This window comes from Sardina pilchardus, chromosome 18 (assembly GCF_963854185.1).
Source record: "Sardina pilchardus chromosome 18, fSarPil1.1, whole genome shotgun sequence".
Classification (NCBI taxonomy): Eukaryota; Metazoa; Chordata; class Actinopteri; order Clupeiformes; family Clupeidae; genus Sardina; species Sardina pilchardus.
In genome coordinates this window covers 25,210,791-25,227,203 of record NC_085011.1, presented here as the reverse complement: position 1 = coordinate 25,227,203, position 16,413 = coordinate 25,210,791, and the positions used below count along the sequence as shown (strand labels likewise).

Genomic DNA, 16,413 nt, shown 5'->3' with positions numbered 1-16,413 from the left:
TTTTAATGGCAGTCACTGGCGCACAAGAATCGAGTCGGTAGAGTCTGCAACAAACAAACATAAATTAAAACAACTAATCTTCGTCAACAAATACTAATCCAGACCTTCAAGTTTGTGGGAGTTGCAGGATTATACAAACTGGCCATTTCTTCGCTCGCAGGACTGAGTTTAACGGTTGTTTTGTAAGGCTGAATCGAGGTCGGAGGCCTAACGTTAGCCGGGAGTCAGTGGGGAGAAGCGGCTTCATCGGAGTTGATATTGGTGAGTGTAAGCTGTGGCCTTCTCGACCGCCAAAGAAGGCTATATAGGAAAAGAGAAGGAATTTTCACTATCGTTTAATCAAATTCAAGGATAAGTAGGGGAGTGTCTTTGTCTTACATAGGCCACATGTCCCGTCTCGCTATTATTTAACTAGTTGGTGAAATGTAAACAGAATTTGCTAGCACATCGAGATAAACATTAGCCAGATAGCTTTATAGCTAAGTAAGCTAACTATCGAGTTAGCTAGCCTGGTCACAGCTGTCAGGTCTAACTGTGTGGAGGGTATCTGCAATTGTCAAAGGAATTATCGGCTCTTTTAATTATACGATGATTGTAATTGCCTCATGCGAATGAGTTGAATTGTGATGCTGTAAATATTATCGACCAGTGTTAGCTTTCCCGCTGCTAGCCGACTAACTTTGTATCAGAATTGAAAGTAGGCTTACGTCAGTATTGGACAAGTTGTCCAGATTTGTGTTAATTGTGTAAGTTGGGATATTATGTTGTCTCTAATGTGTGGTCTACATTCATTGTGAGTTTGTTTATTTTTTCACACAATCCGGATATCAGTGCAGTAGCTGCTACTATAGTAACAGTAACGTTATTACTTTAGCAATGTAACAGTTATTTAATGACATTGTCATGCACTGTCCCATAACCTAGTATGCTCATACGGTGCCGCATGCCATGCTCACATTATCTCCTTATGTTCGTTTGCAGGGAATATGTAACAGACGTCAACATGACATCCAGATTTGGTAAAACATACAGTCGAAAGGGCGGAGAAGCCAACTCCAAGTTTGATGAGGTCTTTTCAAATAAGAAGGCCACTCTGAGCACAAAATGGGGAGAGACCACTTATAAGGCCCAGCTGGCCTCCAAAAGGCCCCTAATCAAACAACCAGATCTGCCAGAAATTTCCAAGAGACCCAGGTTAGAAGAGGACGATGGTTCTGATGACCCTTTTGGGTTTGACAGTGATGATGAGTCAAAAGCAGTCACCTCCGTAGGCACACCTCAGCCAGGCAATGAATCTGGACAGGACCAGGTTGCTATGGTCACAGAAAAGCCTCAGGCGAAGAGTTCATTCACAAGGAGCTCGCCATCAACAGACTCAGACAGCTCCAAAGCAGGTGAGCTGAATGCACAGACATTCCGTCATCTCCATGATCATGTTTTCTACTATGTGAAGTTGAGCTCTGATAATATGTGCTCATACCAATGAACTGCCACACATCTTTCACAGCTGGAACCATTTCCATTTGTACAGAGAAAAATGAAACCAAAATATGCTGCTTGTGTTAATTAGTCACGTACAGATAAGGGCCGTGTTTTCCAGATTTGTTAAGAAGCTCTTAAGGGCTAAGAACTTCTTAGGAGCGTTCTTAGAGCGCTCCTAAGAAGTTCTTAGCACTTAAGAGCTTCTTAACGAATCTGGGAGACCCGGCCCTGTTCTTTATAGGTTTTCAGTATAGGCATTTTCTCCATATCATTTGCCAGTTCCACAGCTTTGGTCAGTCACAGAGAGTGGATATTTTCTTCTCAGTGCATTTCATATTGAAAGCCTAATATGTTGTGCAATGATTTTCATTGCTTCACTGACTTCCTGACTACCCCAGGATGTATGGAGTGAGGTCTGTCATCTTTGGACTAGAACAAGGGCAGACAAGTTACTGAGAGAATTTGCCATAGTTGTACGATACCATTGCAGATACATTTTATCATCAGATAGCAGGTGCCCGCAGTCGAGGCGGGTTCTCATTGCAGTATCCAAAATGAAAGCAGCAGTTAGGTGTGCTGAGTCACAACTCTCACTTGATGAAGACGGGTCTGTCTGATGGGTCTGGAGGTGTAAGCAGCACACTGATTTTGGAAATGGCAGTGATTCAGTGGCCTCTCTGCTCTCTCTGCCCAAGCGCAGGCATCCATCAATTCCTCCCTGTCAAAAGAAAGAACACTGTTGTCGGTGCAAGATAGGAGGCAAGGGGAAGAGTACAGTGACATTCAAAAAGCTCCTCGGAGTGATTTTGCTTTGTTGTTAATGTTCTCCACTTACTAAGCCTATTTATTAAATGTGATGATTATGTGGAGTAAACTGTCACACTGTAACTTCTGATCCACACAATTGAAGAGATGGATTTTATTTCTCATTAGGAAGGGGAAATGGGTTTGCCAGATGATCCCTGTTTTAGTCGTGTAAGGATGAGCTTGCATCAGCTAGACTAGCTCTTGACTGGTAAAGGCGCTGGTCTGCTTGTGAGAGGTCTGTGCTGAGAATAGCATCAGTGCCAGACCTGAGACGGTCTGCTGCTGACAGCCTTCTCCATACATCACTTGCTCTGTCGCATAACTTCTGTCCACAACATTGACCATCAACCCAGCATATTGCTCCAGCAGCTGCTAAGAATTTTTAAAAAAAATAAAAGCTCAAAACTCAACACCCAAGTCCTAGAGGGGCACTAAAATGTTCAACACACTCTCACTTCAAGTGATGGTTATGATGATGACAAGGTAAAACAGTCAATTTTGCAATACAGAACACGGCCAAACTGCACAAGGTTACCTCGAGAGGTGTGATGAGGGGTTTTTTTGTAGGATGATTACCTTGATGGAAATAGTGTTCTGTAATTTGCCCAAATATAATTTGTAGGCTTTAGATTGGATTGAACTTTCCTGCGTATTGACCCCACATGCCCTGTCAAGACCGAGGAATCAGTGACCTGTTTACTGTGTCTAATGAGGTGCGACTCTTGAACAGTAGAAGTGTGTTCCGGCTCATAATGGCCTCGCTGGAGTGGCTACTGTGTTCGGATTTAGCTTCGAGTGACTTACATAAGGCACTTTCAGGAGAAAGTTGGGCAGGAAGGAGTTTGGAGCTCTCCTGGATTTGTGCAGCACTCCGCTAATGGGCCTTGGGTATTTACGTAACGCTATCTTCCAATTTTACCTCTCTCTCGCAGACAAGCCGCTGCAGACAACAGTAAACATAAGCTCCTGGTCCAAAAGCGCAAAGCCTGCCTCTCCGTTCACCTCCCTGAAGCCTCTGCCCAAGGACCCCTCAGACGGATGGAACTCGGAGGGCAGCCAGCGATCGTCGTCCCCGGGGGAGGACTCGCTGCAGGGCCGCGACGACAGCGGGGAGAGCGAGGGCCCCAGCGGGGTGGCCCAGGAGCAGGGGGACGGAGCTGGGGTGCCCCCGCAGCCCACACCCCTAGATTTCGACCAGCTGCCTCTGCTCAAGTCGACGACCAGCCGGACGTACCACCGGCCCAAGCGGCACAAGGACCCGGGGCAGGGGGCTCCAGCTGCCCCCGTGAAGGACAGCAAGCCCGCTCCTGCCCCTGCCCCGGCCAACCCGAGCAGCAGTGGCGTGTCGGCGCCCCCTAGTGCCCCACCGCAGAAAGCTGCGGGAAGAGGCAGGGTGCGGGACTACACGGTGTTGCACCCGTCTTGCGTGTCTGTGTGCAATGTCACCATCCAGGACGCCATCGAGCGCACATCCGACGAGCTCACTAACACTGCCGCTCCCACTGACCTCGGAGAGGCCGGTACCTTCAGAAGAAAGACTGATGCTGCACCTGCGAAGCCCACCAGGTAGAGAAGAGGGCATGGGTACACATACATACATACATACATACATACATACAAACATGCATACCGACGTAAGAGTCAGAGACACACACTCGCCTCTGTGGAATAGGAATGCTGCGTGATGGTGCATATATTTCTAGCACGTACATACCAATCCACTGAGGTACAGATACAGAGCTATGGTTATTAAATAATGATACTAATGCAGTAATTTGATGGTAATGATGAAAACTCATCACTCAGTTAGCTCCTATATACTATATAATATAATTAGTGCCGTCAAAAATACTCAAACTCAAAACAATTTTAACAGCGTTATTTTTTTATTGCGAGATTAACGCTCTTTCTGACCTGTGACCAGTTTTTTCATAAACTGCTGTGGCCACGTTAGAAAAATTCATAGACCTAAAAGAAAACTAGGACCCAGCTGTAAACCAGAAGCAAAACAGTAAGCGTGCCCCACAACGCCATTGTTTAGATGTCCAGCTGAAGACGTTAAAATGGACGCTGCCAACAAACTAATGAAAGTTTAGTTTTAAAACATTGCCAGGGTCAGTTGATAAGAGCAAAGTTATCTGCATGTACTGTCGATGTGAACTTAGTTACCGTTGTAGCACGACTAGTTATTATTAGGACATTCATGAGGTTAATAGCGATCAAAAGTTTTAATCGATTGACAGCACTAAATATAATATGATGTAATAATACTCTCATTAGTGAATATGCACTGCACAACACCACAGGTGGCACTACACTCACAAGAAATAAATGAGACTCTTCATTAGGGGTGTCAACAATAATCGATTCGGCGATGCATCGCAATGCGGGGCATGCACGATTCAGCATCGATGCGGCAACGTGCCATAATCGATTATGTCACTATTTATTTTCTGGCCTCGAGTACAGTAAAGTTGACGTTTCCATTCATTCCGGTGGCATTTCCAGAGCAATGTTGCAATGACATGCGCCGCCTGTACAGTGTTTCCCCACACATAGACTAATTTGTGGCAGTGCACCACAGATTCAACACAGCCGCCACATATGCGTTCTGTTATTCATTATGTTTTTAACGCAATTTAAAACACGCATCGTATTCGTAAAGCTGCATTTCTTTCCCCTACTCCCCTTTCCTCTCTTGCTCACACACACAACCACAGCCCCCCCTCTCCGTGCATAACGTGTCTGTCTCCATGAACGATTTCCATTGTAGACTATGCGTGCAACTTTACCGAACAGTATAAGTAAAGCCCCTCTCCGCACTTTTTTGGTAAACAAGCCTAGGTTACTCATAGCGCTTTAATGTAGTCAGATCTTTCCATAACACTTGTTACAACGCTAATAAGACTAGCCTAAGCTAGGCCTACATAATGTCAACATTATTTTTTATTTAGGCCTATAGGTCAATAAGAAAACCTAACAAATGTGTTGTTGTTTGTGTAACCCAGACATCAGCAACTTTCATTTTATACGACCAATCACTTCTCGTGGCAGCTCCCTCACGGCTGCAACTTGTGCACTCGCTTGTGATTTTTAGCGGTATGTTCATCAGGTCACAGAGCTGCCTGAGCCTCTACATCAACAACGAATGAGAAAGTATTATCGCGCAAGTAGGCTATGCTACACACAATTCCCCCCTAAACATACAGGCAATGAGAAGCCTTGAATTAATAGTTTTTAATCCCCTAAACATACAGGCAATGAGAAGCCTTGAATTAATAGTTTCTTAATGTATCAGACAATTTTTCGGGACAATTAGGGTAGGATTAGGGATCGGGACAACTGCTTGTATTTCATGACTGTCCCGATTTTTTTGGTCACCCTAAGGAAACTGAACAGTCCAACCAGTAGACTGTGGTAAGCTAGCCAACTATGCTACTGTTTACAATAATTATTATTTTAAGGCTTTAAGCAGACAGCTGAATTAAAGAGGTGTAGTTGTAATATGAACATAGGCTAAAATATGCATAACGTGAGCTGTCATGAATATCAGAATTTCAGTATTTTCTCTTTATATCAGGATATGGGTTAATATAATACTCCAAGGTTTAAAATGTTATTTCATACAATTTCAAGGTCCACCGTCCCCCCCACATTACAGCCAATACAATCTTTAGTTCAATATGACTGCTTGAATTGCCTGTCTGATGACAAATTTGCCTTGTTGTGTGCAGTAGAATTTTGATGCATTGCAATGCATCGCAATGCATCGTAGAATCGAATTGAATCGAATCGTTACCTGGTGAATCGTAATCGAATCGAATTGTGAGGGCAGTGCCAATGCACACCCCTACTCTTCATGGTCTCCTCAGAAAAGCTTTCAGATGGCCTGAAATGCCGAGATTTACCGAGATTGCGCATGAGTATATTTTATCCTTGCTTGTGTACAGCCACAGCTACTCAACCCCTCTTAACGCCCCACCATGTTCGGTTCAGGTTCAGGCCCACCCAGAGCAAGTCCAAGAAGGAGACCAAGCTGGAGTTCTTCGGCTTCGAGGAGAACGAGGGCCAGGAGGCGGCCGGCGAGGCCACGGCGTCCGGCAGCACCAGCTACAAGATCAAGTACTTCGGCTTCGACGAGCTGAGCGAGAGCGACAGCGACGACGACGACGACGTCGCTGCGTCCAAGAAGGCCCGCAAGGCGGCCAACGCCGCGGCGGCCGCGGCGGCCATGTCCTTCAGCGCCGACAGCCCACAGATGACCGACTCGCAGGACAGCCAGTCCAGCACTAACACAGGTCTGACCTCTCATGCTCAAACGGAATGTGTGCCTTTGTTGAGTGGCAATAAATCTCCTCCTGACCGTACTGTGGATATATGAAATGTCATGTGAGACATCAACACCACTTGTCACAATTTTGTCTGCTTTATGTTGCTGATATCAACCTCCACTTGCCAAAGCTGACTACTTAATGTCCGGTAGGATGCACACAATGTCATTAAGTAGACAGTTTTGACAAGTGAAGGTGATTTCTGATGTTGGTGTTGGAGCTGCTCTCTGCATGTTGCTGTTGATGTATATGTCGGTCTTAAGTTCTCAAACACAACCGCTCTCAGCATTGCGATTTCTGCCAGGCTGGAATAATAACGCTGTTTTCTCCTCCACCTCAGACTCCCTCGAGTTCGCTGATGACTCCATATTGGCAGGCTCCGAGGGCCACAAGACCCGACAGGGCAAACAGTCGGACAAGTCCAAGGACATCGGTCGCAAGATCTTCAAGAAGGTACGGTGCCGACGGCCGCTTCCCTCGCCAGCCACTCTCTGCTAAGCTTGATTCAAAGGGCCCTCTGAGGTGCCTCTATTATGTTCGTTATCACATGCAAATAGCACAATCTTTGTGTTCCCTGAAGCACATATTCAGCCAGACAGCACCATCACTGAATATAACCGATGAATATATCAGGAATATAGCAATATTCACAGTTCATTACAGCTCAGTCCAGAGCCTGGTGTCGTGTTCTCTCCACTATGCGATTGTTTGTGAGTAAACTGTCCATTTTTAGCTCCAGACCGGCTCATTGCTCTGAGCTAGCGCCTACACCCATTTAATAAATAATGATTTTGGCTTGTGGAGATGCATAATCTTCCTGGTTATATCACATCCGGCCTTATGTTATATCATCCGTGGCCCTCGGAAGCGAGTGCAGCTCTATGCGTTGTCGCCGACTCACTGGGAGGCGAGCAGGCAGGCCAGCGAGTCTGTGGGCTTCTTGGCATCTGCCGTTCCCAGAACCCTCCCCGCTGCTCGCGCTAGCTGCTGTGACTTGGCCTGGATTCTCCTCACAGCCTTGTTTCGCTCAGGTCTCAGCTATGGCTGAAGTGCAAAGAGTACTCTCTCGCGCTCTCCCTCTCTCTCTTTTTTTCTCTTTCTCTCTGATTCCCTCTCTATTTTCCTCTCTGTTTTTCTGTAGAGCGGTTTCTCTTGGTGTCTATCTAACTCTTCCTCCTTCTCTTTACTCTTTTCCTAATCACTGCCCCAGGCAGGTTATTTTAGCTTAGTCTCTCCGCAGTTGCTGTAGAATCTCTGGTCAATATGGATGCGAGCCCAAATCAGGCTCGCATCCATATTGATCAAGGCTATAAAAGTGCATTGATTTAGCATCTCACCATCTCATTACAGCCTAGCATGTATTGCTTTTATATTTTTCATTGGACAGGGAGGCCATTTCAGACTTTAATATGAGGTCTGGGATGTTCGTTAGGTTGGAGTTTGGGGATGCTAGCTAGCAATGTGTCTTTCAATGGATGTCCAGCTGCAGTGGTGTGTATGAGCCTAAGTATTTCCGAAAACAGTAAATGCACTGAATGTAAAACTGAATCTGAATGTAACATATTGTGTATATATTTAAAAAACCTATTGCTTCATTAGAAAATAAAGTTTTCCTCCGAATAGGCAGGGTGGTGGTGGGCACAAAAGAAAAAGTATTTACGAAAGCGACTTCTCTCTTTCAGTCTCCTGCGAAAGCTGTGTACAACGCCAGACACTGGAATGAGCCTGAGGAACTGCCTCCGCCCGCTCCCACCCGCACCATCTCTGCCCCAGTAAGTGCCCCGTGCATCGCCTCTCCCGCATGTCCACGGCCACATTTGTGAACCGCTGTGTACCTACAGTACTGTCTGTCTCAAGTATTATAGTGTGCCAGCCAGACCCAGAAAGGCTGCGCTGTTCTGTTTCGATTGTTGTGCTCATCCCATCACCTAAACATTTGCCTTAACAGTGAAGTGAACACTCTATTTATTGCCATCTTTGCTGAAATGTGATTTTGTCCAATATAGGGCTAAAAAATAGTAATGTAGTTTTTGCTTTTTCCTGGATTATGGTATAACTTTCAGTACTTGAGAGTTGGCGAAATTCTCAATGAATATGGATGGGAGCCCGACATAGAGAAGATGCTTCTAGTCTGCTATGGATACTAATGGATATTACGGATATTAATACATTCTTTCCTGCAGAAATGCTTGTTGTGGAGGGCACACAGACACAGACACACACACACACACACACACACACACTCTTCTATCTGCCTCTAATTTGAGATCAGCCGGTGCCAAGGCGAAGCTGTGTGGCAGAGCGGGGGAATTTATAGATGTTTGCACTGATGAGAAATTTGTTTACAGCCGCAGTGGGCAGCAATATAGAGTCCGGTCTCGAAAAATAAATAAATAGCCCTCTCTTCTTCAATTTTATCTAGCCGTCAGCCAAAATGAAAATATTTCCCCCTCCTCCTGGTTTATATTTCATTTTCTCTCTCTCTCTCTCTGTCTGGGTTTTCCCCCCTTCTTGTAGGCTAGCTTATCAAGTGGCAGCGCCAGCGGTAGCAGCAGCAGTAGTAGCAGCAGCACCAGCGGCACCAGCAGCAGCAGCAGCAGCAAAGAGACCAATTCTCACAAGGATGATGGGGTCTTCAAAGCCCCTCCCCCACCGCCCAAGGTCATCAAGTCGGTCACCATCCCCACCCAGCCCTATCAGGACATCGTCACGGCGCTCAAATGCAGGAAGGAGCACAAGGAGGTGAGCAGCATTCTGGGACACGTAGCCCTCGACCCTCTACTGCCACTATCTTTCAAGCAGTGGATTCACCTTCAAAACTTTATTCGCATAATCCTGTGCACATTGATTTTGACCACCATTTGTAATGTAATCTTATCACATTGTGACCAACCCCAACCACCCCCCCCCCCCCCCCCCTCCAATACAACCCCCCTATTTGCCTGACGTTTCCAGCTAAGCTGCTTACAGAGTGTAGGTGGTCAAGCGCATCATAGTGATCTCCCAGCCTGGTGCTAATCTGCCCTGCTCCCCAACTGTTAGCGTAGCTTAGCGCATCCCGGTGTGCCACGCCAGCTTTAGCGGTGGCGGCGGCGGTAATGACTTGGCCGCTGATGTGCTGATGGCACCACCGGCGTAGCGTGCCAGGCCTCGAGTCCTGCCTGCCTGCCTGTGATGACTCGGCTGTTCGCGGGGGCCGACGTGATTAGCACTGAGTCGCCTCTCAGCGCTGCTCTATTGATTAGCCCCTTATTAGCGCAGTCAGCGTGCTGTAACATGCGCTGGCCCCGCCATACGCCCAGCCATTTGTGTGAATTGTTCCCTCCTGCTGTTTATCTTTTATTGTGACCGCTTTCTCCCTTGTTTGTTTTTATGTCTGTTTTATGCTGTTAATTCCTTTTTCATTCTCTCTCTCTCTCTCTCTTTCTCTCTCTCCCTCCATCCTCTCTGTGGTTGTTTTGGTGTCTGTAGCTGTATACAGTGGTTCACAATGTGAAGCACTTTAATGACGTGGTGGAGTTCGGGGAGAATCAGGAGTTCACCGACGACTTTGAGTACCTGGAGACGGGTCTGAAGAGTGGACAACCCCTCAACACACGATGCCTTAGGTGAACACACACACACACACACACACACGCACACACGCACACACGCAATAGGCACAATATCATAAGTCATACACATGTCCACTCTCATACACACATGTGCACAGATGTCCGCTTTGTTTTGGCTGAGCAGATAGTCGTTGAGTAAGGGGAAGGTTGCTAATTCAATCCTAGCTCCTCCAGGCCTTGTGTTGGACGTGTCAAGACACTGACCCCCCCACAACCCCAACGGCTCTCGGGGCATGTCGCTCTCTTCCCTATGTGTGAATGGGTTCCTGTTTGAAGTGCTGAAAGAACCTTGCGTGCTCTGATGATGAGTAGAAAAAGCACAGCTCACAAACGCAGTGTATTTACTGTTACGATGTGCTCCATGACAGTTGATGGGTTGTTGATGTAGTTTGTAATGAAATGATGGTAGAACTAATGCGCTGCTTGCCTGGTCCTGCGTCATCCTCTCAGTCAAGCTGCCAGAAGCCCTGAGGCCTCTTTGGATGTTTGTTCCTCTCTACATATCTGCCTTTCAAGCTGTCAGAGATGGAGGAATACGCCGCTTAACACTGAATATAAATTTGCCTTTGTCTTGATCTACTCCTTTCGTGATGTTTGCAAATTCTTTGCACCAGCTCACATGAAACAACCCATTGCAGCATGATATACTACTATGACATTTTTACAGATCAGATCACAGTGCTTAATATACTGTATTGAACGTGCGGTTGGTATTTGGTATTACCAGTCGGACAGGTGCTCTGAAAATAGCCAAATGACCAAGCGACCTCAGCCTGAACCGGCTACCTTTTTATTAGTGACTTGCAGAGCTACACACAAATATGCAGAAACACCATGCGTGCACGTATAGATTTCTGCTTACTACAGTTTAGCTCTTGGCCATTTGCGTAGGCAGTATAAGCTCTTACCTACAGAACGTAAATCAAGGTAGTTAACAGTGGAATTACACTGGTGGTCCAGCAATGCATAATCAACAGCTTTTACGTATCGATGTGACCTGTTACCCTGAGGCTGGTATGACCGGTCAGACACATACAGTCCTAGTTACTAGGGAACATTGTAGCCTGTAGTTTTAAAAAGGGATATTGTTTAGAACCATCTTTTATCTGGAGTTCAGGTAGAGAGAGAAAAGCATAGAATAAATTAGAGAATTTTCTACAACACCAGGAACACACTCAATACACACACACACACGCGTAAATAAACAAACACTATACTGTACACTCTGTGTATGCTGCCTTCGGTTAATGAGATCACACAGTTTCTGCAAACATACTGCCTGAGGTCAGAAAAACCTCTCATGTTCTTATGGTTTTAGCCCTTGGCTAGAAAGAACAACAGTAACACACACACACACACACACACACACACACACACACACACACACACACACACACACACACACGTGAGTCTTGTTGAGACCCACAGGGCCATATTGATATATGCTTACGCTTCAGTTACTCACTTCTATTCATATGCACTCATGTTCAAAGATGAGGTGAAGTGCCTTGGGTTACATGGCTTGGGGATGGTGAGCACAAAGCACAGTTGGATGCACCCACACAGAAAGCAAAGCCTGTTTACTGTTCCATGGTTAACCCTGTTTGCACTCCCCACCCCACCCCACCATCTTCTCCTTGCAGTATCATCAGCCTGGCCACCAGGTGCGCCATGCCCGGCTTCCGAATGCACCTGAGGGCGAGAGGAAAGGTAGCATCGGTCTTCAAGATGCTCAATGACGCGCCACAACATCCAGTGAGTACAGCTCTGTGTTTCTCGTCTACGCCATCCACTCTGTGTCTTATCCTCCATCTCTCTCCTCCCCTTAAACATGCAGGCTAATATTATCATAACCTTTAGCTGCTCTTAGGAGGAGATCATTTTGAATGTCATAACAGTGGTTATTATACACTACAGTATGAATGCCTTGTCTTTTTCTCAGTGGTTTGACATTATCATGAGGATTTGCTTGTTTTTTTTTTTTTTTCTTTTTTCCCTTGTCTTGATTTCTCCCTGCATTTTCTCTCGCTCTCTCTCTCTCTCTCTCTCTCTCTCTCTCTCTCTCTCTCTCTCTCTTCTCTCTCTCTCTCTCCGTGTCTCAGAACCTAGCGCTGTGCACGGCGTCCCTGATGTACATCCTGAGTCGGGACCGCTTGAACATGGACCTGGACCGGGCGTGTCTGGAGCTGATGATCCGGCTGCTGGAGCTGGAGCAGGACAACACGGTGGACGATCAGCTGACGGCCAAGGAGATGAGCAAGGTCAAGGAGAAGATCCGCAAGCTCTGCGAGACCGTCCACAACAAGCATCTGGACTTGGAGAACATCACGGTCGGTCCACCTCTGGTCAAAAAAAGCTGTTTTTTTTTCTGTAAAAAGCAGTTTTCCACCTTAAAACTTGAAAGTGCAAATGCTTCATGTGGTATATTTGAAGTGATGAACAAGTTCAAGTTGTTTTTTTGTTTTGTTTAAATTTCATTTAAATGATCTGCTTCATTAAAAAGTACAAGTGCTTATTTTAATCATTTAATTAAAATTGTCAAGTGTGTGAATTCAATTTAGATTCATTTGAAAAGCCATATTAATGAGCAGTGTTGCCTATTTGGTGTTTGCTGTTGGCCTAGTTATATTTGGCCTGGTATTTTCTTGTAGCTTTAGGCAAAAAAAAAAAAAAACTTTGGAGAAGTACAATCCCTGTGAACACCCTGCTGTATGTGTATGTGCTGTAATATTTGTTTAATACTCTGTATTATATATTGATATGTGTCCGTTTCAGTGTGTTTAATGGTAAAATACGTGTTTTAACTGATGCTGATCTCTCTGCAGTCGGGCCATCTCGCCATGGAGACGCTGCTGTCACTCACCTCTAAGAGGGCAGGAGATTGGTTCAAAGAGGAGCTCCGCTTACTGGGGGGGCTGGACCACATTGTGGATAAAGGTTAGGAGTTTGAATGTGCGTGTGTTTCAAAGACATTTTGGTTAGATTTGCTGGCTTGAAGGTCTGGCCAACTTTCTTTTTCTTTCTATCTCTCTCTCTCTCTCTCTCTCTCTCTCTCTCTCTCTCTCTTTCTCTCTCTCTCTCCGTCTCCTATTTGCAGTGAAAGAATGCGTGCTGAGCTTAAATCAGGAGGAGGACAAGGAGATGCTGGTGGCCTCCCTATGGGGTGCAGAGAGGTGTCTTCGTGTGCTGGAGAGTGTGAGTGTAGCCCAGCAGGACACACACACACACTCACACACTCACTTCCTACTCTATTACACCTACAGAAAATCCTAACCGCACATTTTCTTCCCTATCTCATTTTCAGTGTGTTTCAAATCTTTCATGCAAAGAGCAGTAAGAGAAATGGAGCAGGACGTGTGTGCGTGCGTGCGTGCGTGTGTGTGTGTGTGTGTGTGCATGTATGTGTACGAGCGCAGCAGCCTTATGCAGCCTTTCTGCTAGTGCTCATTGAAATGACGTGCGTTTATTTTGCGGTCGCTGTCTTGTAATGTTTTCATTGCACAGCTCAGCAGAACTGTTTTGTGTGTGTGTGTGGGTCTGTGTGCGCGCGCGTGCGTGTGTGTGTGTGTGTGTCTCTCTCTCTCTCTCTCTCTTTCGTGTGTGTGTGTGTGTGAGAGAGGGTGAAAGTGTTTGATCGACTGCTAACTGCAGAAGCCTCAGTGTCCTGGACTGATTTTCTCTCCCCGCCCCCCTGCAGGTGACGGTACACAACCCTGAGAACCAGGCCTACCTGATCGCCTACAAAGACTCCCAGCTCATAGTGTCCGCCGCACGGTGAGGGACCGCTTGATGGGACAGAGCCCTTTTTGATTCGTTTTATTCCTTATTCTTTTGTTCTGAATCTTTTTTGTGCGCACTGTGTTATCCTTAACGTTTGAGTGTGTGTGAGTGTGTGTGAGTGTGTGTGAGTGTGTGTGAGTGTGTGTGTGTGTGTGTGTGAGTGTGTGTGAGTGTGTGTGTGTGTGTGTGTGATAGAAAGCGAAAGAGAGGGAGAGGCGCAACAGCTCCACCTGTTGTTGTAGCAGTGGTATGACGTCTGTATGTGTGTATGCATATAGAGGCGGTTTTGTTTGCGTATCAGCCAGGGTTTCTCTGAGTGCAAACCGATGACTCAGAGGTCTAGTCGGGACGTGCTGTCTGTCCCCCCTGTGGGTTGCCTCTGTGAGTTAGTGTGTGTGTGTGTGTGTGTCGGTGTGTGAGCGGGAGGGAGGGGGAGAAAAGTGTTTATTTCTCTAAGGCCTGTGAAGTGTAAGAGTAATGGGTCACATATGTGTCTACTGCGGTAGAGGCATGCATCACTGTGTGTAGTCGTGACTGTTCTCTCTTTGTGTGTGTGTGTGTGTCACAGGGGCCTGAGGTACTGCGAGGACATGATCCAGCGCTACAGCCGGGAGGTCAACAGTTCCATCGTCGCCTCGGGCTCAGCTCTGCCACACTGTAGCCATAGCAACGTGGGCAAAGCCGTGGAGGACTGCATGAGAGCGGTGATTGGCGTGCTGCTTAACCTCACGCACGACAACGGTGAGAACACTAAAAGACACACACACATATACACACACACACATACACACACACACACACACAAACAGACACAAACAAACACACCACCCCATCACAGAATGTTTTCTTGTCATCACAACATACTGTGTGTCTCACTGACGAGTCTCACATACCACTTGGTTGCATATAGCATCCCTCCCCACAGATGGGGCTGCAAATTAGAATCTGCCACCTGTCAGATGCTGTGTATCTGTGAGTGGCGGATTTTCTTGAACCTTGCCTTTGTGCTGGGTAAACAAACATGTATTAATACACAAAACGCTGTGCTCTCTCTATTCTTGTGCAACGGGTGCAATTACCGATTGCAATATTCCAAAATAAAAAAAAAGGTTGCAATCCAATAGCTTCTGTTGCTATTTATTTTTTACCTTAATGACCTTAGGGATACCTCTGTCGCTTCTGAAGGTAATATTAAAAAGAAACAAAGGTTCCTGGAGTGCAACCTTTTTTTTGATTTGAAACAAATATCTTGCCTATAATGAGTTCCTGTATCCTTATCTATGTATGACTAGCTATACATTAGTGAATGGCAAATGCTGTGATCAGTTGAGATTGCTTGGTAATTTGCAAACTGTTAACGATCTGATTATTTAAGAAAAAGAAATGTCTGTTGGAAATCAAAAGGATTTAATTTATGGAGTATTTTCCAGCCACTGGTGGAAATGTTGGCACTGTTCCATATTAGCCATTGAAAACTGGTACCAATAACTCAAGCCACTGACTGGTGGACTAGAATGCTTGTTTACACCCCTGCTTACAGCAGGCTATTCACTTGTTATCAGCACCACCTTACTTAAACAACAACTATTCCCTTCCCTCTCTCCCTCTCTCCCCTTCTGTGTGTGTGTGTGTGTGTGTGTGTGTGTGTGTGTGTGTGTGTGTGTGTGTGTGTGTGTGTGTGTGTGTGTGTGTGTGTGTGTGTGTGTGTGTGTGTGTGTGTGTGTGTGTGTGTGTGTGTGTGTGTGTGTGTGTGTGTGTCTGTCTCACACACAGAATGGGGCAGCACAAAGGCCGGTGAGCAGGAGGAGCTGCTGGTGACGGCGCTGCACTGTGTGCTGCGGGTGCCGCGCTACCTACCTCAGGAGCAGAGATTTGACATCCGAGTGCTGGTGAGCAGCTGACCGCCCCCCCCGTCCGGCCCCCGCCCCGCCATCTCTTCATCCGAGTCGGACTCTCCCACTCTCTCCTTCTCTCATTCGTCGTTCTCTCCATCTCTCATTCGTCTTGAGCTGTTCCGACACTCGGCAGCCTGTCTGTTCTTTTCACTGTTTAGACATTTGCTGTACGGCTATGAATATACAATACTCTGAAGTGTGACAATGTCCTTCTTTGTCTTTGCGGGCGTTTCGCTGTGTTACTGCTGTCTTTTCTGTCTGTCACATGGTGTTTGTAGTGCCAGTGCAGTTTGAGCATATGTAATGAATACATTTGGGCTTTCTGTGTGGCAGTGTGTGTGTGTGTGTGTGTGTGTGTGTGTTGGTTTATGGGTCCTTATCGCCTTGCTTAAAATTTTAGTGTGTGTGTGTGAGCGAGAGAGATTGCATATGAGAGTCTTCAACTCCTTGTTCAAAGTGTGTGTGTGTGTGTGTGTGTGTGTGTGTGTGTGTGTGTGTGTGTGT

At 46.3% G+C, this 16,413-nt stretch overlaps 1 protein-coding gene across 1 annotated transcript in view; it reads left to right on the top strand.

The window, feature by feature from the left end:
• Window positions 1-16,413, top strand: part of wapla (WAPL cohesin release factor a) — a 21,601-nt gene continuing 5,188 nt past the window's right edge. Inside the window, exons 1-15 of the mRNA XM_062519314.1 lie at window positions 1-261; window positions 982-1,394; window positions 3,222-3,855; window positions 6,286-6,587; window positions 6,961-7,073; window positions 8,303-8,392; window positions 9,138-9,362; window positions 10,092-10,228; window positions 11,878-11,989; window positions 12,337-12,564; window positions 13,060-13,171; window positions 13,332-13,429; window positions 13,932-14,008; window positions 14,583-14,755; window positions 15,788-15,903. Coding sequence (XP_062375298.1) covers window positions 1,004-1,394; window positions 3,222-3,855; window positions 6,286-6,587; window positions 6,961-7,073; window positions 8,303-8,392; window positions 9,138-9,362; window positions 10,092-10,228; window positions 11,878-11,989; window positions 12,337-12,564; window positions 13,060-13,171; window positions 13,332-13,429; window positions 13,932-14,008; window positions 14,583-14,755; window positions 15,788-15,903 — 2,808 coding nt within the window. The 5' untranslated portion in view covers window positions 1-261; window positions 982-1,003. The remainder of the gene's footprint in view (window positions 262-981; window positions 1,395-3,221; window positions 3,856-6,285; window positions 6,588-6,960; window positions 7,074-8,302; window positions 8,393-9,137; window positions 9,363-10,091; window positions 10,229-11,877; window positions 11,990-12,336; window positions 12,565-13,059; window positions 13,172-13,331; window positions 13,430-13,931; window positions 14,009-14,582; window positions 14,756-15,787; window positions 15,904-16,413) is intronic.